Source organism: Wyeomyia smithii, chromosome 3 (genome assembly GCF_029784165.1).
Source record: "Wyeomyia smithii strain HCP4-BCI-WySm-NY-G18 chromosome 3, ASM2978416v1, whole genome shotgun sequence".
NCBI lineage: Eukaryota > Metazoa > Arthropoda > Insecta > Diptera > Culicidae > Wyeomyia > Wyeomyia smithii.
In genome coordinates, this window is record NC_073696.1 from 264,658,855 (window position 1) to 264,685,947 (window position 27,093).

Genomic DNA, 27,093 nt, shown 5'->3' on the forward strand with positions numbered 1-27,093 from the left:
CCTTTTGAATTCAAAATGAATAAAAGATATGAAGAACTGGGTTTTTCACCATCAATAAGTGTATATTTTTTCGGAAAGACAGAATTATTATTTACAACTTTGACGAAGACATCACACCAATCAAACAAACCGTTTTGGCTCTAATATATGTGTAATCGTCAATACCTTTTCTACATGGATTTTCACATAACTTTTTGAAAAGAAATCGTGATTTAAAAAAAACAATAGCACGAAATGGCATCTTATGTCCATGAAAACATCTACCTTTGTATTGTTTCAGCCAAATCTAAGATGACAATTAAAATTTGTTGTGGAATTTCTCATCTGAAGTCAAGAAGAGCTAAAACTACCATGCGTCTCCATCGCCTGCCTAATAGAAGCGGACGCATGATGATTTATTAACGAGCATTACCAGCCACTCGCATATTCTTGTGCGTTTCTTCTCGTATAAATCAAGGAAATCGCATTGTTAAATGAAACCAACCCAACAAAACATGAACGTTCAACGATCCGCTAGCTGGCTTCGCAAATGAAATGTTGAACACTGTTTGTTATTCCCGGCACCGCTTGTTGTATCACAATGCACTTTCGTACACTTTTTAACATCATCAGTTCAGATTGTAGAGACCAGCTTGATATAATATATGGTTTGCCATTCACAAAGCTATTAAGATACTCCTCCCCACGTGCGCTTTACTTTCAACAGATGATTTTTCGCTCGTATTCTCGTAGTACCGAAACCGTACCGAAAACCAAGCCCTATCTAGCAGCAGCACAGCAGCAACGAGAAAAATAGTCCACTCCGGGCCAATTTTACTCCTTGCTGCTTGAATCCGACCTGGATCAAGAAATATGGCAACAATAGCACAAGCTCACGTATTCCGCCGCCTTGACTGCACCTCTAATTTCATCTTCTTTCTCTTTCTTCTCGCAAACGAATCCCTGTTCATTCCACCAATTCATCGACGCAAAAAAAACATCACCACCAACCAACCACACCACGTAACCGATGGGATCGTCTCAACCAACCGCCACCCACCAGAGAAACGTGATTTCGTCCAGGCCTCCGGAGGGAAGCACTTTATCGGCAGCGCCGGACTAGGTAATGCACACATCTCTACATATACACCCCCATCGATATGATTCGTAACTGTACAGTGAACAAATGCCTTTTAACAAACACACACACAGCTTCCTGACCTTGCACTCCATTCCCCCCGGTATGCCATTTTCCCGAAATATTGAATAAAGACTGAAAAAAAACGACACCATTTTTCTCACACAATGTTGCCAACTAGAGCTCAGAAAGAAGAGCGTTGGTAAAACACAGTGCTATACACATAATCTGAAACACATTCACCATTATCGACAGCCCGTTAAGGTGCAAGCGCTGTTCATGATTCGATCTTACAAACCGTTGGAAATAGGAAATGTAAATTTGCTTTGTCCGAACTGTAAATATTACACTATTATATCGGCCCTTATTGGTTGTATTGTTTATTTAGACTGTGATAACAGAGAGAGAAAGCGCAAAAAAAACTACAGACATTCGGACCTTCATCGTAACAGTTCTTTCGCACGTGTTCCCACACAGGCAAGGGCTACAGTGCTGGTGAAATCGGATGACAAAACAATGGAATCATAAATTTTCCTCTGACTGCAGCTGCTGGACCGAGGGGAGGGAACGCTGCTGGGAACAGGGGAGTCGAACGAGATTCGGCCGCCAGCGCTGTGGTCAAACAAAAGCAGTGAAATTCGTTCCTTTTTTTTATTTTTGCTTTGTTTCTTTGTTCCCCAGCCGTTCTTTTTACCAGCGGACTTTTCTATTTCCCGCGAACTGTGAACGCTACGGTGCCACAGTGCAATTTGGGAAATAATAGAAAAGTTTGTTCCTTCCGCGTATAAATTGTATTGTTCACTTTTCTTTTTTTTTTTTTGTTTCTCATCGTACTCTTCGCAGAGCGATAGTTGATTCCGGTTGGAGTCACCGCACGAGGGAGGTGTATAATTTCTTTTTCGCCCAATTACTTCGACGCCGGGCACAAATTGGGAGCGCCAGGGAAGTTTTCGTCCCGCAGAACAAATAGCAAACTTTCAAAACAAGCTAATCTCTGTCACGCTGCCACGCGCCTCCCTCCCCCCTCCAATCGAAACAGTTTGTCAAAAGCCAGAGTAATTCCAAACTTAACGAGGCCGTAAACAGTAAACAGCATACCGAGAAGGCGTGGGCTGCTCCCGTAGGAGCAAAATTGTTTACTTTTTCTGGTGCGTCGTAAAATTATTCAGGGCAATAACTTGCTTACATATTTACATTCTTAATACATCAACGAACATCCTGGGGTTAGCCGATTTTTGTTCAAAACATCCGAAGAAAGTCTATAGAAAATAGTGCTCCGCAAGGCTGCAATTTTGTTTTACTCGATTTATATCCGATTAAGTTAAGCTGGCATTTGAACATTTATTGTGCTAGGGAGAACCAATTCATGGGAATGCATTATAAATTAACTTTAAATAGCGGAAGCTGATTTTCACTTTTTACACAATGTAACAATGTTGCAAACTGTTTTATGCTCTACTATAAACTGAACTCGCATTGTTTCATGCTCTCCAACATCATAATTGTTCCGTGCACTACAATTTAATTTCAAAGCCACTTAATTTTTTTTTCGAAATGCTTCGCCGCCGTTAGTCACGTCCACACATAAGCACTCGTTCACTCTCACACTCACAGCAACGCGCTAATACCCAACAAGCTGTCAGAGTTTCGTGCTCAGCATGCTTTCGGTTCCGCGCGGGTTGGACCTCACGGGCGATAATTACAAGTCGTAAATTTTTCACACAAAGCATCACATTGACCCCGACACCACCCACCACCTGGTTCACTGCGTGGCCCTCCCCTCTTCCACTCCGTAGATAATTATTTCAAATTATCCAGTCCGTTAAACGCCCCAATCCCAACCAAATTGGACGGATCGTGGATTGATGGCCAGAGGCGAAGATGAAAGCACTCGTCGCGCGGTGTGCGGCATCCAAAGCATCATTCTTGTTTCTATAAATCGTGTTAATACTTCTACACCAAGCCAACATTCCATGCGGCGCGTACTCAACACACGCGTGCAGTTAATAATGCACCATTAAATTTAAATTGCGCTTAATCCCGTGTCAGGCCAACAACGATGTGTGTTTGCTGATGTGCATAAGTGCGTGTTTATGTATGTGTGAAGTGAGAGAGGTTGAGATTCTTGCACCGGATGTGAAACTCTAATAACAACTACGCACATCCGCAATTATTGGCCAACCACGGTACACATAACTTATGATCAACCCAGCCGGAATGTTAATCCAAGCGTACAGTTTTTGAAGGCTATTATATGTTTCGTTTGATGAAGAGTTAATTAATTGAATAAATCATGATTATGCTGCGGAATGCAATACAGAGTGCAATTTTCTTCTCGCTGAGAGCTATGATTGTGCTGTCAGTTAATCAGAAATTATCACTCAAACATCACTCAGAGTTTCCCACGTTTAATGTTTCCAGCAACAATTTCAACTCCGTTCTTCAAAGGCTCAGAGAACGATGTCTAATCGTATCCAAATTACTTGTTAGGTCCGAGTTCCATGTCCATTATCTATCGTCGAGTGGACCGTATGCATTAGCAAACCGAAAATAAACCACAATGAAGGGCACACTAAACCGAATTCATCCAAAAATACAACTGCTTACCCAAATCCACCAGTATCACATTTTAGCAAAACTCTCTCGGATTACAGAAAGGATTTATCGCTAATTCACTCCCAGTGGAATCCGTCTCGTCACATCATCATCCGCCAGGTTGCACTTTCCCACGCCAATAGAGAGATAGAGACGGAAAACGAGATGAGAAAAAAAAACACTGTCCCTTGCTACTGCCCATACACACACATTACTGTCATATTCCACGAAGCCCACTAATGGTCCTCGTTGTAATATGTACCGTGTGACACCGCTCTGAAAGCTCATTTGTGCGAAAAATCCCACCGGATCTCCGTGCGCTACAAACTGGTTGGCAAACTCTGAAAGTGTTCCGCTCGCCCATTGTACATAGATTACACATCGCTACAAACATGTGTAATTCGAGTGCGTCCCGTTGGATAGAGTTCGCTGTGCGTGGTTGCTGTGGAATTTTGGCGTGAAGTGAAACAAAAAAAAAAGAAGCTAAAGCGAGAATAAAATCCCCGAACAGATAGCACTGAAACTAGCACTGCTGGGGCTCGATATAATTGCACTGTCACTGGTGTTTGCCCGCTTTCGTCCAAGCCCGTTTTCCAACCTCCCGTTCACATGTATGGAAATTTTCAGTGCATCCACTACTGCGAACGGCACGGCAGAAATGGCGCAGCAAAACGTTTTTTAATCAAATTATTTATGGACCGGAGAACTTTAAAATTTGTTTAACCAATTTATCAAAAGCGCACCGGCCCACTGCACTGCACATCGCTGGGGTGGACAACGCGGCGGTGACCGAGTGCATCGGCTGCGGGAGGTCACCGTGTCAGATGGCGTAGCGCGAAACGTCCCAACATGCGCCCGGATTTCCCCCTGGAGCTTCCACTTGGGGGACAAACAATTTGTACGGAATTTTTGTTTTGCCGCTAACCAGGATCGGTCTGTTTGAACTTCGATTCCGAACGAGATGTGTCTTGTGCGAATGGTAGGAAAATAGAGAGATTGCTTTACATTTCGGGGAAGTTGTTCGAACAAAAATCTTTTTACTTTTTAGTTTTGTTGAAAATACTATTGTAATAGGCGTTCAAAAAAGTTAGTTTATTTACCAACATCATGCAATTTATTTTCCTGGAAGTGAATTAGGTATTCTCAGGAAAAAGTTAAGATCTCTTCTTTTAAGATTATTCATAAATTTCAAGAGAAATGCGGCTTTTCTAGTCTTAAGGGGTATCAAAACGCTACTATGTTCTATGTTCTACGTTTCGGCTTTTGGACATGGCCTCCTCAGGGGATATAAAGTTGTACCGTTTTTTGTTCAGCGTGAAAAGCGTACTTTATATCCCCTGAGGAAGGCCAAGTCCGAAGACCGAAACGTCGGACATAAGACATAGCAGCGTTTTGATACACCCTTAAGACTGAAAAAGCCGCATTTCCCTTGAAATTTCAGTCATCTTTAAATTTTATTAATTTATGAACATTGGGTTTGAACAGCGTTAGTGAAAAGATGAGATATCGTCCGGCATCCTCGAGACATGTCTGGCCCATCGTAGCCTCCAGACCTTCGGTCACCCGAAGCATCAGCGTCCTGTAAAGCGATAATTTTGTTTGGATCTGTTCGCTGCCGCAATCAGTCTCTCCACTTCGCAGCTCACCTCGTTTATACACATTATGAGCTGGGCCGGCGTCACATTATTTACCCGAGTGGGTAGTAAGGAATAAGGAAGGTTCACAGGTGACAAAGGCGTAGCTTGAATTTTACGAAAAGTCGACAGTGCGTCAACAATAGGGTGCCAATGGAATGTTTAAGAGAAAATAGATTTTCGAATTTCGTTCAGTAGTCATGTTTTTTATGGAAGGCAATTATATAGGCTCATTTGTAAAAGTAATTCCACGTCCTTGCGAGTGGCTTTCCGAGAGTTTACCGGGACATTCGTCATGGTGGACATGCGTGTAGGCATGTTTTTGAGTTCTTTCTTCGTTCTATTTATCAATTTCTCCTCAATTTTTTTCTGGTTTGTCCTGAAACTCTGGATGGGATGCTGCTGTGGAACGTTGGGTGGGTTGGCCGACCTAGGTACCGCATCGATTTTCAGCCGCTCCATCTCCTCCAACGATTGCTTCGAGTAGTGGTCCGACACCAGATGCAGCCAGAGCACCGCGTCTTCGCCCCTGCGGTATTTCTTGATAAACGACGCAACTTCCGGCAGGCACTTCGTACTATGACTTTCCCCGTTGACGGCCAGTGCGGGCCTTCTCGCTGATTGCCAGCCACAGCAGCACCTTCTTTGGGAGCTTGGTGTGTGAAATGAATTTCACCTCAGAGGTCACTTCCTTCGTGGGTAATGTAAAATATGGAGTGCCCTGCCAGTCGTTGTCATCCAGGGTGAGATAGGTCTGGGCTTGGACCACCATCATCACGAGGCGATTCGTCGGAAAAATCGACTCGACCATCGAGCAACTCCGAGACCAATGGACGGGACTTCCGCCTCAACAATTTTGTCTTTTCTAAAAAAGTTTCCATCCAAAATTTGAACCTAATCGAACTTCTGAGAGGATTTCACTTACAGTCGTGAAAGTCTTACATTTTTGACCAACCTAAAAATGCACAAGAGTAGTTCTTGAAGTTTCAGAAATCGATTTTTTTCTTAGCAAATCTCTTAGAAATGCATGAAATGTCGAGAACTGATGTTGTTTCATAAAAATTTGTTTTAAAAAGAAGAATTAAATTTCAGAGACATGGAAACTTTTGCGTTGGGAGACTCGAGCTACACCAGAACACACAAGAGACACTCTTAGATCGAAAATGTTTTTTATCGATCAAAAAACTGTAACTTTGACCGCTTTGAGGCTCTACTTCCCAAAGTCCGATTGAGCTCAAATTTGGCATGGGAAATTTTAACGAGAAAACAAAACTTTAGAGTTCTATCGTAAATGAAATTCAGGACTCTATCGTAAATGAAACAATTGAAAAAATAATCCTTATTTGTGAGTAACGTTACAACTGTACATGAGTCTGTAGATTCATAAACTCTCGCTCAACGATATCTATCAAAAAATCTGTCGCTCGCAACAGTACTTTTTTTGGATTTGTCCGATTTTCCGAGTGGGTACTACTACCCATACTACCCACATGAAACGCCGGCCCTGATTTTGAGTGTACCAAAATAAACAAATTCTTCAACCACTTCGAAAGTGCCCCATCTATCACCACCGCAGCACCAGTGCCCGCGAGACTACCACGCTCTTTGCCACCATGTATTTCGTCTTGACAGTGTTTATGGTATATCCAATTCTCGCAGCTACCCTTCTGAGAGTCGTGAAAGCCTCCTCCACACCGATGACGTCGATGTCGTCCGCAAAGCCTAGAAACATGTATGATAATGCTGCCACTTCTCTGCATACCTGACCATTGTAAAACAGCTTCCAAGGCAATGTTCAACAGTAAGTTCAAGAATTCGTCCACTTGTTTCAGACCAGCCAACGTCATGAACGCGAACGGGAAACCATGTTTGAATATAGTTCTATATCGACTTCATATATGTATCGAGTGTATAAAAAAGGAGACAAAACTCAAGTCGACGTCACTATACACCGTGGCCAAGCTATTTTAATTGGTAGTACGGGACCAATTTTCACCCACAGTAAACTGTACATCGCAGAGACCCAGACATCAGACTAATGATATATACACTGGTCTCCTACCGCCTTTAGTGAAAATAAACATGTCATAGCCATAGCTAAATTGGATTAACATTGAGATTGGCATTGGTGCTGGTGTTCTCGCTTGGTTTCAATCATACTTTAATATTCGCCGATTACCAGTTAATATATTCGGTTTTATTCCCGATGAATTCTTTGCAACTTTCGAGTACCCCAAGGAAGTAATCTTGGACCATTAATTTTCCTACTGTACTTCAACGACGGAGACTTCCCATTGGACTAAACCTCGATAAATGTTCGGTTATTACATTTACATTTACATTTAGAGTTCCATTTATTAATGTTTCGGGTGTACACATCGACGATCAATTGACGTATAAACATCACAAAGGATCTCGTTGCTTGGGATTTGTAATGAGAATAGCCAAAATGCGCAGTGACATATACTGCCTGAAATCCCTGTACTGCTCGCTTGTTCGTTCAATTCTCGAATATTGCTCAGAAGTTTAGAACCCTTATTAACTCAACGGTGTTCATCGAATTGAGACACTTCACGCAGATTTGTTCGATTCGCACTTCGTCAATTGCCATAGAACAACACCCACATCAGTTGCCGATTTATAAGGCTGCCATGCTGACCTCAGATATTCTCAAAAACAACATCGACTGCCCTGCACTCCTCTGTGAATTGAACATTAATGTGCGTTCAAGATCGTTTATCTCCCAGCTGGTCTCGAGGTACGATGCTGGCCTATCAAGCCAGTCGTCGTATGTTCGAGTCCCGGCTCGGGAGAGACTGTTAGTGTCAGTAGGATCGTAGCGCTAGCCCCGCAATTGTCCTGTACACTTAACAGTCGGCTGCGAAGTCTGTGTATATAGTAAAACAGAAGGTCGAATTCCGATACGGAATGTAGAAACAAGGCTTTGCTTTGCTTTGTGCGTTCAAGAGCTTTTCGCAACAGTTTAGATTACCTCTAAGTCGCACGAACTACAGAACCAACGGTGCTATCAATACACGTTTAACAGGCCTTCTGCGGGTTCTGATTTCAATCTTTTGCGTGGCTGTATGAAAGCTAATTTTTACGAATGCTAAGGACCCATCAGTAGGATATTCTGTCTGTTGATTTGTTACAATAAATAAATAAATGAACTCTTATAAAAAGAGCATCCGAGTCCTCGTAACTAGTCATGTCAAGGCCAAGTAATCGACAACGGTCAGGGTAGATCACGTAATGCAAGCCGGACAAATCTTTCCTGATTTAGTTTGGTCTGCAGACACCAAGTACTAGAGAACAATACAAAGCTTAGAAGCAGTGAGGGTCTTTGAAGTCACGGCCAATTTTTGCAATAAATTCCAGCTGTCGAGCCGCTTTAGAAATTTAGCTGACATGATGTAGATGGAAAATGAACTATGCGTCAAGCAGAATACCAAGGTCGCAAACATGGTTAACTCTTCTCTGTTCAAGTCCATAAATTCGAATATAATTGGGTTCAAAATACGGTGGAATGTCATGACCTCACATTTTCCTATACTATCTACCAGCCAGTTACTATGGCACCAATCAGCGAAAACATTCAACATATCCTACAAACGACGACAATCGTCGATTGTACGGACTGCCAGATACAGCTTTAGATCATCCGCGTATACCAATTTACAGCCAACTGTTAACCGTAGCATTGCATCATTGAGGAATAGCGCGAAAAGTGAAGGTCCCATATTACTACCTCCCGATTTATTTGTAAATTGCGACGAAACACGAAAACGAAGCTTCACACGCAGTATTTTTCCACATAAATACGAACTTAACCATTCAACAGATGGACGCGATGCTCCTAGCCGTGAAATTTTACGCAATGATATGCTATGGTCAATACGATCGAAAGCTGTCTTCAAATTAGTGTAGATGACCTAAAGAAATTCCTTCTTTATTATTAAAAATGTGGATCTCGAAAATATGAGAGCAAGAGTAACCTAAATTGAAAACTATTATGTAGTAAAACGGAATTAAAAAACAGGAGGGTTGTGTGCAAAGCCACAACCGCAAGGTTGAAGTAGAATACTTTTACAAGAAAGATAGCCCGGCAGCTTGCGTGTCAGTCATTTTTTCTAGTAAATAAACTTGACTAATCAGATCAATCGAATTTTGCGCTTCAACAAGTATTGACCATTTTCAATAATATAGTAAGTTGCTTTGACAATTTTTAAATTTTGAGATGAATTTTTTTCGGATGTCGTGCTCATGACTGAAGGAAAAGATAATTCAGTACGTTTTGAGACACGGAGATGAAGTAAAATTTATAACTTTTACAAATTTAAAAATGTGATTTAACTCATTAGAAAACATTAACTCTTCAATCAAGTTTTTATTTCATCCTGAAAAGGACAATTTGTTGTTAATTTTAGTATCGGATAAGATGCCGATCACATCTTTGCGTTATCACTGACAGGGCGAATAAAGTATTCCTTGTGATAAAGTAAACAATGAAATGCTAATATAACACTCAAAACTAGACGGCTCATGTGTTGTCAAAATGAGTCAACTTTTCATTGAATGCATTTACTAGTGCCCACTATCGCACAGAGAATGCATTTCACTAAAGTGCCTCACTGCATCAGCCGCTATCGATGCTGAGATCCGCTGCAACTAGTTCGCTATCCATAGCCATGCCACAGTTGTGGCCGCTTTTCGCCATCGCTGGTATCCACTGCACTGCTACTACTGCTGCTAAGGGAGGACGACTGCTGTTGCCGCTGTCTAGAACTATTATGAGCGGCTTCGGTTGAAACAGGCTCTTATATAGGCCAAATAGCATGTTTTCAATTACAAGGTGTATGATTCTGTCGACCGTGCTTGGGAAGCAATCATATAACGACCAATCAGAGGTCGAATTTTTCATTTTGACATGGCTTGACTATTTTCAATAGTTCAATAGTGTGAATGATAAAATCACAATTTTCTTCATTTGGGAAGAATCTCAGAAGGTTTTCCAATCTATTGCTGCAAGAACGAAGGAAATCCATCGAATACTAACCGATGTATTAGCATTTGAAATTGGACATATTTTTCACTTTTTGGGTTGAAAAAAAATATTCGTAGGCTCCGTGGGATGTTTAAAAGTGACTTTAAATGCCAATTACTCAAAATTATGTGTTTGGCGCTTGGCTCGGTCTGGTTGCACGCCGACCAGTTATGTCTGGATAATTCCTGACATTTTGACGATCATCAAATTCAAGAACTGGTAACATAAAAGATTGTTTCCATATCTCGGGGAATTTCTGATGCTCGAATGACTTGTTGAAAATGCAGCGAAATGGATTCGCCAGCGCACTAGCACAACGTCTTACAATAATAGCAAGATGTCATCGGACTTCGAAGTAAGAGATCGCATGAGTTAGGATTAGTTCAAAAATTTTGATTTGTATTGAGATTAATTGTTGATTTAGATCTGAATTATGATTTGAATTTGGGTTCATCCATCCTAAATCAACCTGTACTTGGGTAGAAGTGAATCTTATTTAGGCCTTTTGTTTGGGTTAGATTTGGATTGAACTTGAGTTGAATTAAGATAAAATTTACATTTGGATTGAAGCTGGGCTGAATTTGGAAAGGAATTAGATAAGGTTTTTTTTTTTTATTCTAATTATTAGTAATAATATGAAGGCCCAATTGCAGAGAGCATAACTGGGCCGAAATAATTGTTGGAATAGGGAAAAGCCTGCTTGAGTAAAATCAATAAATATTTTTCCTCAAACAGGCATAAAAACCCTCTCATCTTTTCATATAAAAAAAATACAATTATAAATAAATTACAAATCACAAAACACAATCTTGATAAATATGGTTCCTGCAGCTTCAAGAGCCAAATATATTTTCGGGAACGTCTTATTCCTGGTTAAGCACGTAAATATAATCTGAAAAGAAAACAAAAGTGTACTAAATAGGAACATCAACTGATTTAAGGAAGGAATACAGAAGACGCATTTAAGGGAAACCTAAAATTGCTAAGACATCACGAAAAGGGACATTTGGTTGTTTATTCCGAGCTTTAAGAGAATTTTCTAAATTGGATCTAGCTTCACGATATAACGGACATGACCAAACAACATGTTCAATATCGTGGTAACCCTCGCCACAGGTGCAAAGGTCGAGCCGGCGGTTTCGGAACACGTGTCATATCTTCATTGTTCAAAACAGTCATATTAAAATTATCACAAAGATTATAAATCAAGGTGGAGCGGTCCCAATATTAAACGGGGTGAGGGTAAAAGTTCGACAATATCAGAGAGCATTCGTTGTCTAATTAGTGCTTTAGGAGGGATATATACAGAAGCAATGCAGAGATCTTTGTCTTGTATTTTACAGATTCGATGCCTTGAATTGAAGGTAAGTTAATTTTATAAAAAGAATAACACTTTTTGATCCCTAAAAGAACACCACCATAGGGAATATCTCGATCTAATCGTATGATATTGTAATCATTGAAATTGAGATTGATATCTGAAGTGAGCCATGTTTCACAAATAGAAAACACATCACATTTCAAATTATTAATCATAGCTTTGAATGAATCAAGTTTTGGTATTATACTTCTACAATTCCATTGTAGAACATGGACAAAATCATTAGCCTCAGACGATAAGTTAGTCATCAAAGGATATTAAAGTTGAAATGAGGGGCCATTAAGAGGTAAGCTGCTTTAAAAATGTTTTGACAACAGGAAGTAATGAATGAATAAATTTGTTGAAAGGATCCGGTATGTTTAATGATTCAAGAATCCAGTTTATTACAGTAGAAAATTTCAGAGTTCCTGATTTTGTTTGATTATCTATAGGTGTAAATGAAATATCAGAGTTTTTGGGTGATAGTGGTGGATACTCCTGTGTTGACTTCAAATTTAAAACTCTGGAGGGAGTTTGATTTGAATTTTCATTAACGTGATTGGATTTGGTAATATTACCATTTCTGTTAAGTGATATTTTAGGACCCTTGTTGGGAAGTCTTGGAGAAGAAAGATTTTTCCTTTTTCTAGACCAACCAGGATTTGAAAAAGAAGGACCAGCAAGAGGAACGTCACAATCTGTCTCATCAGATGACAATAAATCGTAAATATTAGAAAAAATGAGAGAATTAGTTTCAGATTGCTTGAGGAGATCAGAACAACCGCGTTTAGCGCGGTCTTTAAGAGACCTTTTCATTTTATTTTTATGGCGAATGTATGAGGAACATTTCAAGAGTTCATGTTGAATTTCACTACAGTAATAACAATTATTGTTTTCTTGACGGCAAGACTCATCAAGATGACTCCCCCCACATTTGCCGCATCGACTTTTATTGCAACAGTAAGCAGAAGTATGGCCTAACTGTTTGCAATTGATGCAGTTCATGACTCGTGGAATATACAGGCGAACAGGTACGAGGACATTGTGAATGGATATATGGGATGGTAAAGCAAATCCTGCAAAAGTGACACGGAATGAATCTGAAGGGGAATATATTTTCTTCCCTTCTACAAAGGACACGGATCTCAATTGTTGACAATCGAGAATTTTAACCGTTGGAATTGAAGTGTTCTTAAAATATCCAAGTCCGTCTTTCAAAAGATATTCACTGGATAAGCTGGAATCAGTTACAACACCGTAAATTTCCACAGCTCGTGCGAGAACATAAACATGATATTCCCTGGTAAAAAATTCTGATGTGGCAATTTTATTGGCTTGAGTAAGGTCCTTAACCACAACTCTTAACTTGTTGGGTCTGACTTTGGAAATTTCAGTGATGGACTTGAAATGAGAATCCAAGTCTTTAGAAATCTGAATAATGTTTAAGGACTTTGATTTAGGCCCTATTTTAGGTCGGAAATAAACAATAATTGAACCAGTCGATCCATCTGGATAAAGTTTAACGCGTGAGGGACCTGAGGAAACAGTGGATGAAGGGTCAGGAGGTTTTGGAGTAATAGAAACAGGATCGATCAAATTTTTTTCATCCACTTCCGTTGTGTGAGAAAGAGCAGACTATGGCAGGGCAACAAAATATGCAAACAGATAACAATAAAATAAAGCTGTTACGATATAAAAAAAATCTTGAACTCTATATTTCTTGAAGGACTTGAATTGCCGTTGATTTTTTGAAACCTTTAAACCTCTTGAAAACTCTGATTCCGGTATCCTGTAGAGCGGCAAATCTTGAACTGCTCTGGATCTCTTGGAATCTTCAAACCCCTTGGAAACGCCGATCACGGTATAGAGCTGAAAATCCTGGTATTCCCAATGATAAATCAATACTTTAGATCTGCAATTATGAAGAAAATTAAGACGGTGTTAATAAATGCGACACTTCCCAAGCGAAGGTTGCTGAGCTTATGAGATATGATTTTTATTGGATTTAGATTTGGTGTACAAGCACCATGAAGGTAAGACAGGTCTGGAATGAAACAGAAACGAACTAGTTTCAGAATTTTCATTTGCTTTTGAAAATTACAATTCGAGTGTGGAAAGTTTTTTCAAAGGAAGGTCTACAGCTACTAAACACAAGTCTGTTTAAAAAATCGGATTTGGATTGTACTCGGATTGGATTTGGATTTGGATTTGGATTTGGATTTAGATTTGGATTTGGATCGAATTGGATTGGATTTGAATTGGATTTGGATTGGATATGGATTGGATTTAGATTTGGATTGGATTTGGATTGGATTTGGATTGGATTTGGATTTGATTTGGATTGGATTTGGATTGGATTTGGATTGGATTTGGATTGGATTTGGATTGGATTTGGAATGGATTTCGATTGGATTTGGATTGGATTTGGGTTGGACTTGGATTGGATTAGGATTGGATTTGGAATGGATTTGGATTGGATTTGGATTGGATTTGGATTGGATTTGGCTTGGATTTGGATTGGGTTTGGATTGGATTTTGATTGGATTTGGATTGGATTTGGATTGGATTTGGATTGGATTTGGATTGGATTTGGATTTGGATTGAATTTGGATTGGATTCGTTTTGGAATCGGATTTGGATTGTATTAGGGTTGGATTTGGAAGAGAGAGATAATAAGAGAAAACAACTGGAAAATTAAGAGTTTTCCTGCTATCATATCATAGACACCTTGTCTCCCACGGCAAACAACTACGGTTGCATCGAAATAAGTAAGTAACAATGAAAAATAGCGATAATTATTTCCTTTCTTGGTAACTATAGGTGACAGGGATAAAGCCAACAATAAAAAACCTAAATTAATCCACCTAGCGGTCAGACTCAGCCTTTCTCATTCAAATTTATTATTTGTAAAAATCTATTTACATTAATGCTTGAATCCAGTAAAGGTATATTCACTCTTTGAGTTCTAAAATATTGATGTTGTAATTGAGGTATAAAATATAAAATTTTACGTAACGTTAGTGCTTAAGAAATAGCGAAATAAAAGAAATGACTCTTAATTTCGAACAATTTAATAACGAGTGATACGCGCAACGTTCAAATAGTACGATACCACATTTAAAACATGTTGAAGCCATATATATTGATTAAAGCAGGTATAGTTTGAAACAGTCTTTGGTTTTTTTTTTCTTTCCAAAACTTCTGAACTACATAGGGTAAATTACCAATTCTCGTCAGTCTATGTCGATTGTAATGTTTTAAACTGTCATCCTTCTTTAGTAAGTTGCCTAATTTCATCTATTATTTTTCTTTCATACTTTCCTACTTTTTATCTTATTGGAAAAATTAGGAAAAGACACATGAAGTTGAACGGAGCTTCTTAATTTAATTGTAAAAAAGCCACTCTTACAGTTCCTTTTTGGTTAAGCCATTTCTATTTTAGTCAACATTTGGTTTAGTTCGTCAGTAGCAGAGAGAGAAAGAAAGCTTGTAAAACTATACTCGTTTCATCTAGTTTCATTTCTATGAATTGCAAATAAACGTTCTTCGTTATGCCACCATTCAAAGTATAAGTAGAATTCTGACGCCATAAGTTGTACGAGCAAACTAATACTAGTGGTGTCATATTTGTATTTTTGTATATGTATTTGCTGCGTTTCTGTACACACGATTGTCGAGGGATTGATACATGTTGTCGTTTACTCTGAGTGAACAAAAGGGATCGAGATATTTGCGCAGTGCGCAGCGTGTGCAGTGGCTCCAAATTTACCGCAAAATATGTTTGTACTCTAAATCTGATTACTATATCTATTTGATTTATAAAGTAATTTCTTTGTGTAGGAATATGCAAATAGCAGTAAGAGTTTTTGCAATGCAATAAACATCAAAACATGGTTTCACATGTCATAAATTCTATTCAAAAAAGGATACGGTACGTTTTGCAACAAAAACAATTCCCTTTTGTTCTGGCAACAAAAACACGACAAAACCGTAAAAAGCCAGACGTGCTGTCTGCTGACGAAGTAAACCAACCTGTTGGATGTGTTTGGTGAATTTAAGTTTTATTCTTCACGTATCCTTCATTAATTTTGAGTGTTAAAAGTGCATGAGTTATTTGCTTTCGCGACTGCGACAGAACTAAGAATATTTGAGAGTAAACGAGTGTATAATTCTCGAGAAAATCGTAACCAAATGTTGCTAGCGACGAAGATGTGTTTCGTGAATGTTTTCTTCGGCCGGGTGAAATTTCTGGATGTGTTAGAGTTGCAGTTTAATTTTCGTTAAATATTCATATTCAGTGATTCATTCATGCGAACAAAAAAACTTAAAAGTTTAAGGTAAGTTAACATACATTGAGTTTCTTAGTGGAATAAATGCAGTAGAGCTTGGCAAACTGAATCCTGCCCACAATGCATACTACCTGACGAAGCCGTCAGTTACCCTATCAAATTGTTATGAAGTTTGTTATTTGTAAATTTGAGAGATGACTCGTTCGTTTGACACTAGTTATGTTCAAATAAGTCGTGTAATACTTGAGATAATAGACTTTCGTTGTTTTAACAATTTAATACATAACGGTTGCTTAAGTTCGATTATAATCAAATGAAAAGGGAACGTATAGGGCAGCCAAACTTTGAAAACACGTGTTCAATCATAGCTCATCAGTTAACCCTTAACTAGCCCGTTCATCTGATATCAATATTGTTCAAATCGATTGTGTAGTTTCTGAGATAATGAAGTTTCTTGTTTTCACATTTCGACAGACGAAGTTACAGTCCAATTACAGCAATATTCAGTAGGGTGTTATGAGGCAGCTAGACCTTTCATTTGACACTAATTTTGTGGAAATTGGTTCAACCATCACTGAGAAATGTTTCTTTTCATAGCTCGATTTCACATTTTTGAACATAACAAAAAAAATCAATAGGGTCTTATGGGGCAACAAGACCTTCCATATGACACTGATTTTATGAAAATCGGTCCAGCCATCTCTGAGAAACATGAGTGAGATTAAATAGTCTCCAGAACACGTTTCTTTCCATAACTTCTGAACCACAAGTTTATGAAAGTCAAAAGTTGAAGGTTTTTTAGGTATCCCGTTCATTTGAAAATAATATTGTTCAAATCGGTTGAGTATTTTCTGAGATATTGATGTTTCGTGATTTTTACATTTTGATACATAACCTCTAAACGGAAAATCCGATTAGAATAACATTTAATAGGGTCTTATGGAGCAACTAGACCTTTCATTTGCAATTAATTTCATTGAAATCGGTCCAGCCATCTCTGCGAAAATCGAGTGAGATTGGGAGAGCGTTACACACACACATACACACACACACATACAGAAAATGCTCAGCTCATCGAACTGAGTCGAGTGATATACGACATTCGGCCCTTTTGAGCACTTTTATACCTTTAGTTTTTGCCGTGATTGTTATACCTTTCTAGGAGAAAGGCAAAAAGGTATACACACGTACACACCCACACCCACACACACTCATGTACACCTCTACATGCATACATGCAGAAAATGCTCGGTTCATCGAACTGGATCGAAATTTGGATCACTTTTCTACCTTTTAATTAGCCAGTAATCGTTAGGAGAAAGTCAATAAGTTTACTTTCATTATGTGATTTAACATTTTTATTAACAACGGACAAAGTTACGATCCGTTTACAATGAAATTCAATAGCAACCTATGGGGCAACTAGACCTTTCATTTGACACTAATTTTGTGAAAATCGGTTCAGCCATCTCTGAGAAAAATGAGCGAGTTTAAGCAACCTCAGGATAACTTTTTCTTACATAATATTTGAACCATATGTTCAATCATTACGAAATTTAAAAGTTAAGAGTTTTGGAGACAGCCCAATCATTTGCAACCAGTTTTATTAAAATCGGTTGTGTGGTTTCTACATAACCTCCAAACTAAAAATCCGATTACAATGAAATTCAAAAGCAACCTATGGCACAACTAAATCTTTCATTTGCAATTAGTTTCATGAAAATCGGTCCAGCCATCTCTGAGAAAAGTGAGTGAGAAAAAAAAGTTGCACATACACACACACATACACACATACACACATACATACATACATACAGAAAATGCTCAGTTCGTCGAACTGAGTCGAGTGGTATATGACATTCGGCCATTGGGACCACTTTTATACCTTTGGTTTTTCCAGTGATTGCTATACCTTTCTAGGAGAAAGGCAAAAAACACTAGAAAAGGATAGGGAGAAAACTCAGAGAAGAGAATTGTTTCTCTCCGGGTGTCACCAGGTCAAGTTTAGGTAGAATTTGTTTAATGAAATCAATATATCAACAAACTTTATTCCGAGCGGTCGTCATTATTTCCGTATGTTCGGAGACTTATGTATTGCAAGTCCTTGATAACGGTCTAAAATATTAAAACTTCCAGAAGTCTTGTCAAAGTTTCCCCTTTTCGACAGATGAAATAAAAGCACGATATCGAAGTTTTCCAAATGTCTAATGCCAAAATAGACTTTCTAAAGGCCAGAAATTTGTCTCCCAGAGAGTCGATATTTGTTTTGAATTTTTCTAGACAGCGCCAGATCTCGAAGTTTCATGCATTTATAGAACATTTGGTTACAAAATAAAATCGATATTGAAGGTAAAATCGATATTTAAAACTGAAATCGATATTGAAAACTTGAAACTTTTTAATTGGTCCAAAAAGTGATATTGAGTGAGTTAAAGTGACCACTTGGGACACGACTTCCCGGAATATGATTGAGTTGAAATTTTGCATGCGGACTTTTATCGAGAAGGTTAAACTTTTGAGCCCTTTCACTAACCGAAATTCGACGGTCGAATATTTCCAATAAACAGCAATGCAGTTTTCTAATACATATTTTAAAAAAAAATTAGGATCAAATCGCTAAGTAAAAGTGCCACTGGTCTGAATTGAATTGTGCCGGACGTTTTCGTTCAAGCAAACACCAAACTACATCAATGAGGATACATTTTCCAGTACATTCGAATTTTTAATTAAAATCGTTTCTAATACCCTTACCCTAATGATTTCTTATTGTTACTAATACTATCATTTACTTTGGCAATAATCGAATGTACTCAAACCGTTCAGGAGGAAAAGAAGCAGAAAAAACTTTCATTATCTAATCGAATCCTGTTTCCCATTTGCTAAAACAACTTCGATCCCAAAAATCCAATCCTGGAGTCAGGGTTAAAAAAAGAAAAAAAAAAGAATCCGCAACACGCTAGCGGACGATGGTGTCTCTTCAGCCGTGATTTCCGGTTCATTTGGATACTAACCTCTTCTTTTAGTATGTGTATGTATGTAGGACTTTCGATCCCGCTTCTATCCTTCGCTTCCAAGCCAGACGGGTAATGCGCTTTTGAATAAAAGAAATAAACGGAAATCATCGTTACTTGATACGACTTGAGCGGGTCGGGTGGGACGGCACAAGCGTCCCGGCTGACAGACGCTGGCACACTTCGCCCCATAGATGTTCGCTAGTTGGGGGGGATACGAGCCTAATCCTGGAATTGTGTACAAAGAACAGTAACATGTTGAACGGAAAAAGTTTTTTTTGCTATCCCTTGGCAAAGTAAAAGCGCAGCTTTTGTGGAAACCATTTGGCCTCGATTGATATTGCTATTGTTGTGATTTCTTTTGCAGCAAGTTGGATTATCATGCGACTTGCCGCTGTTTGTGGCCCTCGGGGATGGCAGGTAGCCCAGGAACAGGGACGACTATCACGTGATGGTTACAAATTGTTTGCAGATGATAGTAATTTTCCTTTGCGCAACTTTTTGCCCCTGGCAACAACGCGGGAAAGGCGTTAGAGAGGTAAATCAATATGATTCTGTCGCAGGTTTCTTTTTTTCTTTTTCGCCTGGTAAATGCGCTATTCATCGCTTCGATCGACATATTTTGCCTGCAGGCTGACATGATTGATTTGCTGTGATTTGCACACGCATGTATGTCACATCTGCTGGAAGAAATGAAAAGATGATGAGGCACCATTCACGTGCGAAGGTTCGCTTTCGACAATCCAATTCGATCGGTATTAAGGGTGGCGGATAGGATGGCAGTAAAGGACAAGGCCTTTTTGTGGATGGAGTGATTCTAATTGGTTTCATTCAATTGATATCTAATTGAGCCTTGATAGCAGTTCAATTTCATTTCGAAAACAATCTCGAGCTTCTAGAGAACGTGTCTTTTAGGGATAGCGATAAAAAACGATATCAACTTAAAAAGGGAGGAAAAATCTTCTTACTTTCGGTCATGGACGATTGGGAACGCTGATTATGGTCTGTTCGACATAATTCATCCTCAACAGGTTCCCGGGCACAAACTGATTCGATCTGGTAGCGAAGGACTTAGAGGGCACGTTTTCCGCCACAGTGACCTTGGGAAACATTTTCCTGTAGGAAGCATCGTAACAACCGGCGGTATTGACTGATTGTAATCATTTTTATTCGTTCCGCAAACCGTTTGCGCACATAACGGAACCACGAAAATATGTTTGAATCTCCGGTTTTTGGGGAGGTAAACCAGAAGGAAAAGAGAGAAAAAAATCATACAAACAAACCGCTCCCGAAAATAATTTGGTAATAAATTTGCCGACTCGGATGCCTGTTGTTTGATGCATTAAAGCAGGAATGATTTTGTTTGCGTTTCCGTGAAGGCTTTTCGTTTCGTTGGCAAATTAAAACTTTCCCGTGATTTACATTTGAAATGAAATATGTGTCCGGCATCTTTTATCCATCGCAGAAAGTTCCATTTTGTGGTGATCAACAGCGTTTTGTGTTAGAGGATAATAAAATTATTTTCAACTGTTGGGTGCGATGCCGATGCCGTTTCGGGGAAACCAAACCGCCAGCATATTTGCACACACACCAAATTTTTGAATTGCGATTCGAAAAGTTTGGTATTCATTTCTCTGGCGGTGCCGAGCTAGGGAATTAATTCATATGAACATGCTTGAATTATTAAAAAGATGGTATAAATCGTTATGAATGAAAGAATCTTTTCACTTTCTCTTGTGAACTTTCGGGGACTGTGTTTACACAGGTTTGTATGATAATAAGAATTTGAAAACAGGCTTTTATGGTTCGAAAGACAAAGGTTACCACTCAAAAGAAGCATCAATGATGATATTGATAATCATAACTGGTAGAGAAATTGTCCAAAATATACCACATTGAGTACTTCGAATGCGTTCATAGATTCACTATAGATACTTGGATATTCTTCTATTGTCATAGCTCCAATGGTGTACTCACTATTGATTAAACTTATACTTGTTATCGGTTTCAGCAACTAAATTTATTTTAATTTACACTGTTAGAATATAATTTTCACCTGCTAGCGCTGTTATGAAATGTTTCCAACATTAACATATTTCATAGCATTGGCTTGTAAAACTCTCTCATCAAAAGCGTTTTTCTTTTGCTGTACACGAGTATGGACCCCTGGAAGGAATATCTCGATGAATTAAACCAGAGTACCTTTACCCATCCCATGCGACCCGCACGAACCCATCGAGTACCATCAAGTCAGGGCCACCCTTTGCGAAAACATTACCCAAATAATGAAAAAGTTCGCGAAACAGCTCAGCCAGACTTCGCTTCGTTTATCCAACCCAACGACGAAGGTTATAAGTAGTCCCACAGAAACACGGAAACCAACATCGAGTAAAAACCGCCCATCCTGGTCGCCAGATCCCGAGCACAATCCAGAGCAATATCAGATACCCGAAAAAGATAATCCTAATGATGTTATAAGCGCTCACTGCACACGTACACGATACAACCATACATCGCTACATACCGGTGGAACATGGCTTTCGGATAACTTTATTTTCCATCCATTAGCTTGCACCTTCCGCTGTTCCTGGGCACCGACATCCGGGAGTGCCTCCCTCTCTGCCCTTTGCATCGAATGGCAAAATGCAGTTTGTGAATTTCCCACGACGGTAATCGTGTGCTTTTATACTCACTGCAGCAGGGATTGTTCGATGCGACTCGTACCGAAATCGGTAGCAGTAGAAAAAATTGCTATCCTGCAATCATTATCGCACTGGTTTGGGTTTCACCGGACCCATAACCCATAACCGTCAGAAGCAGAAACAGTAGCAGCAGCATCGCCAGTGCTGCTAGTGCGAAGATAATTCGAACCAAACTCTGTGTGAAACAATTATGTACGGATTAACGAGCGCCCTCTTCAGTCCTCTTCGTCCATGATACTCGAAACTGTCACCCCGGGCAGACGCAGGTGAACGGAACGTATAACCGAAATGTATAACTTATTAGCAACACACACCCGCTCGGTCCTCGCTGCCGGCGTGGCTCCCGACACGCTCTGCAGCCGTATTCGCCACCTGCTAATGTACGCTCGTTAGTCGCTCCGGTTGGTGCGGTTCTCGGGGCGAAAATGGTTCTTGGTGGTCATATGAAATTTTGATTTAGAAGGATTTTTCAGCGTACGGCGGCGTACACCGGAGGCGTGGTGATGGCAGCGTTATAGGTGTTGATTATAAATTGCTAACATTTCCAATTTTCGGGGCGCTAAGCACGGATCGGTCGGATGCTCGGTTAAATGACACCCCGTCACTAATGCGAAACATAATGAATATTTGGTAGACGAATTCATGGCATATAATCAGAGATATTTCTGATTAATTTGGCGTGAGACAGGTTTAATGCTTTGAATTAAGTGTAAATTAAAGTTTTATTGAAGAATAGAAAAAAGTGTGCAATTATGTAACACTGTTTTGCTTCCCCTTAATATGAACTCCGTCTATGATGAAGGTTTACAAATTTGTTTGTAAATCAAAACTTTATTCACTAAACTTTTCTGGAATCGACTGCACTTTTCCTTTTTAACAAATGCTTATTTTATCACAGAACAATGATTTCAAGCATTCTGGAAGTAAATTAGAAAGATCTGGAATAAATATAATGTACAGTATGAAATTCAAGGCACATCTGATCTCACAAAAAATCTATCAAATGTTTAATTCTAGTAGACAACTTGAGAGTTTGATCAGTACAATATTTTAATTTAAACTTCGATCTATACAATTTAAATTCTGTAAAATACTTTTTCAATTACTTCTATCACATTAGTAACTCTGAGCAATGGATGAGAATGCCCATGGCGAAAAAAATTTCCCTATCCAGACGGAACTCGACCCACAATCTTCTATGTCTCCGGAAGCCGATTAAACTACTTGGAAGGCGATTTCCGAAAGTCCAATATCGCATCACCCTATACTATTGTGTCCCGTAAACTGAGAGCGAAAGAGAGTGTCTTTTCACACGCAGGGTGTTTTAATTTACTAGATCTACGGCCATGTGGGTTTTTCACATTTTCGTAGAATTACAAACATTGCCCGCTTTACCAAGGTAAATACAAAACAAGGTAAAAAATAAAATTAGTTCGTAAAGTAGTTTAAATCACTTCACTCTCGAACTTTTAAAAAGTCTTTGAGTTTTTTTGTTCCTTGATTAGAAAAAAATGATCACCATCTATATTCACTGGTATAGACTATAAGGGTTTCCCAAGAATCATTGATAATTTTTGAATATGGCTTCAATTTTTCGATTTTAGTTTAAAAATTTTCGTTTTTAAGACATAATAAGTGAATTTTAGTTAAAAATTATTTGTAAATTTTATGATTAAATACCTTTCAACGGTATTGACGCTAACAAATACACGCGCTTTTTTTTCTACTCAGTAACTATGAAAACCCCCAATACAAGCTTCAAGGTCAGCACATGTTTGCGGCTTATTGCCAAGGATATATTTGCAGAATAGTTTTATTAAAACTTCACTGTTTATTCCACTTTTCACTCTTCTTTTCCTTTTTTAACTTTGCTTTCGAACTTTTAGCTGGTTGAAATTCGAATTAGAGCGTCTTACCCGGGACGTCCTGGGATGGTATTCCCGCAAAATTTAAATTTCCCAGAATTCTCGATTCCCGGGATATTTTATTCAAATCGCGGGGTCCCGGAAAATATTTACTGCAATGAAAATTTTTGGTAATTCGAGATTAAAATCTTGACCCTTTCGAAATCGTGTACAATTCTAGGTAATTTTGAGCGAAATTGCATAACCATTTACCAGCCCGGCCCTCAACAAAATGAATCATTTCTTTCACTCGTTGTCTATGGCTATGCTCCTCAGAGTGCTAATGGAGTGTATAGGAAATTTTGGTTTTTGACCCTATCGTATTTTAGGAAGAGCAGTCTCAAAGCGATCGGAGTTTCACGTTTTTGACCGATAAAAAAAGCACAGAAGGAAATTAATGAAATTGTTAAAATCGAATCCTTGTTTTTTGATGCCAAATGTCTTATGAATACATGAAACGACAAGATATGGTATTCTCCCGAAAAAAAAATCGAACTGCCAGTCCCAAGCTCCAGCATTTTTTTCAAAAAAAAATTTTTCGAGTTAACACCAGAACTTGACATTCCATGCTTTTTTAAATCATTTGGCATAAAAAAATCCATTGCTAAAATATCATGAACAAATACTTGCAAATCTTGATGCGGGGGCCTAGTGTGGTTGGTAACGTTTCCGCCAACCACGCTCGACGCCTGGGTTCGAATCCCACCGCCGACATAGGTGTCGATGGTTGTGAGGTGGCGTGATCCACTCACAACCAACCCAACTGGTCTAGAATCAATCCTAGCCGACACCGGGAGATTTTCTGAGGCGAAAGATCTCTGGGATCACGCCTTCCATCGCATGAGGAAGTAAAGCCGTTGGCGCCGGTCCGTTAATAAACGGGTCGTGAGTTAGGGTCCTGGGTGTGGAGTCGCCTCCCTGGGCGTCGGTGATTGGCCACAACAGTGGCGGAACTAGACCGACGGAAAATAAGCGAGCAAAAAAAAAATACTTGCAAATCTTCCCAAATTCTGCACAAAAACTTTTTCCGAGAAGAGCCCTACCGCTAACGAAATTCATATCTTCTTTGGCACCCTAATAATACTGTTCCTGAATTACTATCCGCCATCACTCCCGCTCTTTGAAGTTATAAATTTCTTTATTCTTCAATAAAGCTGTAAAAAATTTCTTTTAATAACAGCCACCTGGTTTGACATGGTCTGTTAACGTTTTCATAGGAAAGCGCTTTACCAAAAACTGTACTGGCATCACACTATACTGGTAGGATAATAGTGTCTTTAAAAGCTAAGCAATAAATTTTACAAGAAAAAACACCTAAAATATTGAAAAAATAGTGGCCCAAATAAGGGTGGAAATAATATTGTTAATTGTATAATATTGACATGCTTCATTTCGAACAAGAGCTATCATCGATATAAGGTCGCGAATCATGGTTACCATAGTAACCATAAATTTGTTATGATCGTGTTATTGTACAAAATTGCTGCTAAAATGGGAAAAACGCCGAAAATAGGTAAAAAATATAATGAAGCAGCTGTTACTGAGTGTCTTCAAGCAATAAAAAGTGGTGTTTCGACTAGAAAAGCTCGCAGGCACTACAATGTTCCACGATCCACCGTAATGTTCCGTGCAAGCAGCAAGTGGTCAGGAAAACCACGAAGAGGTAAATCAACTGCATTGACTGCCACGGCAGATCAATTGTTCGTTGGATAAATCGGATGGCACGTAAAAGATTCCCTATAACGAAGTCCACAAGATTCATCTCTGTTATCTCTCTACGGTCGGAAGGACCAGCTCAAATCACCCCAGTCCCTGGTCGTACCTCTGGGGACTATCCGGGGCTGGGCTCCATGGCTAGCACGAGCGTGAGTTTCGGAGGCTCAAGGTCGGCTTTGGGACATGTGACACCAATCGGAAGCCAAATACGGTCGTCTATAGTTATGATTTTATTCTGACTTACGTTTGTGTGAGTGTATGGTGTGTAAAAATGCACTGTGCCGGCCGGCTGATGCTGGATCTGGTTGGGTTGGGGAAACTACGTCGTGGTGGCTCTTGGTCGTTCCTCGCTGGGTCTCGGAGCTGCTTCGTCGTACGGGAGTGAATTCTAATGGGCACACTACCCCGGAAACTGAGTTGGCTCAGTCTCTAGACGGATTTTGGCTTCCTAGCCACGCGGATAGATATGGCAAAAATCCTCCAATAATGGGTCCTGATTCACCAGTTAGGCTAATGTAGCTATTTTAATTTTTCTCTCCACTTGGATTCGTACAAAAAACTTCTTTTCCTCGATTGGATCTTTCTCTTCACACGGTCTATCAACGAATGACTTTCCAATGTAGCTTCTATACTCTCTATTCCTTAGTTTTCCTCTCCTCCCTCTTCCAACCCCCTTTCCACCCGTATCTTTCCTCCTCTTTCTATATATCCAACAGCGTTTCCGGTTTCCCAATCCAGCAATGTTTCAAGAGTGTTTTGTGTCTAGTGTGTTAACAAACATTTAATTTTTCCTTAAACTAGTCTTAGACCGTACATAAATAATTATCATGCCTTTTTTTTAATACTACCTCCTAACATACCTTATCTAGTGATCATTAAACATATATGATGAGAATTCAGACATTGATGACGACATTAAATTTTAGTACTTGTTTCTCGCTGGTTGCTCGTATGTGGTATGTGGGGTAAAATGTGTAAACGGTAACATCTCAGAAAACCCTCGTCATTCGGACTGCAAGATGAAAGCCGGTATGTTGATACAATAGTAAACTTTTATGTTATTCAATGCTATTGCTATTGCAGCGGCAGCTACGGTTGAAGAGATATATTATTTAGACCTGGCCCAAATTTAGGAAACTGTTGTGGTCCAAAACAGGAAACGGTGGCCCATTAAAGGAAACTGAGACGATGATTCAATTCTTTTATTATAAGAAAATAGAGGTATTATCTTGTTGTTTTTCATGCAGAAAAGATGATAAACATGTTACTTCATGTTTACAAAAAAATGAAATACTTAATTCAGTTTCGATATTTACACTTTTTCTTGCAAAATTTGCAGCTACGCTACTAAGTGGTCCATCAAAGGCAGTTATACCCTATATGACAAAAAATCGAATTTAATAAAATCGCTGCTCTTTTACTCTTCTTATTTTGCATTTTATCTTATTTTCCGATATTTTATTCCCTAAATAACGGGAATTCGGTATAGTTTTTTTATGCTTTTTATCGCTTCTATATCGTCACCTTTATGCAACTTTGGTTCAATAGATGGAATGGAAGCTGTTGCGTTGTGATTGCATGCTTCACCAAAGACAAAGTAAGAGTACCCCGGGTAGGGTTACATGTACAGCCTCTCTACGTCCTTGCTAACGGTCTTCCGGCAGTTACCCGGAACATTCGCCATGGCGGACGAAATCATGCGTTTTGGCATGGTTTTGAGT

The 27,093-nt window shown here is 39.2% G+C and overlaps 1 protein-coding gene across 5 annotated transcripts in view; it reads left to right on the forward strand.

Annotated features, from left to right (window-relative positions):
• The window catches only part of LOC129731158 (uncharacterized), a 511,313-nt gene that overhangs the window by 407,646 nt on the left and 76,574 nt on the right, over nt 1-27,093 (forward strand). For 3 of the 5 annotated variants that reach the window (XM_055690957.1, XM_055690956.1, XM_055690958.1), the window contains exon 6: nt 1,043-1,102. The exons of the other annotated variants lie outside the window; for them this stretch is intronic. In XM_055690957.1, the coding sequence (XP_055546932.1) occupies nt 1,043-1,102 (60 nt within the window). The remainder of the gene's footprint in view (nt 1-1,042; nt 1,103-27,093) is intronic. 5 annotated transcript variants of the gene reach the window in all.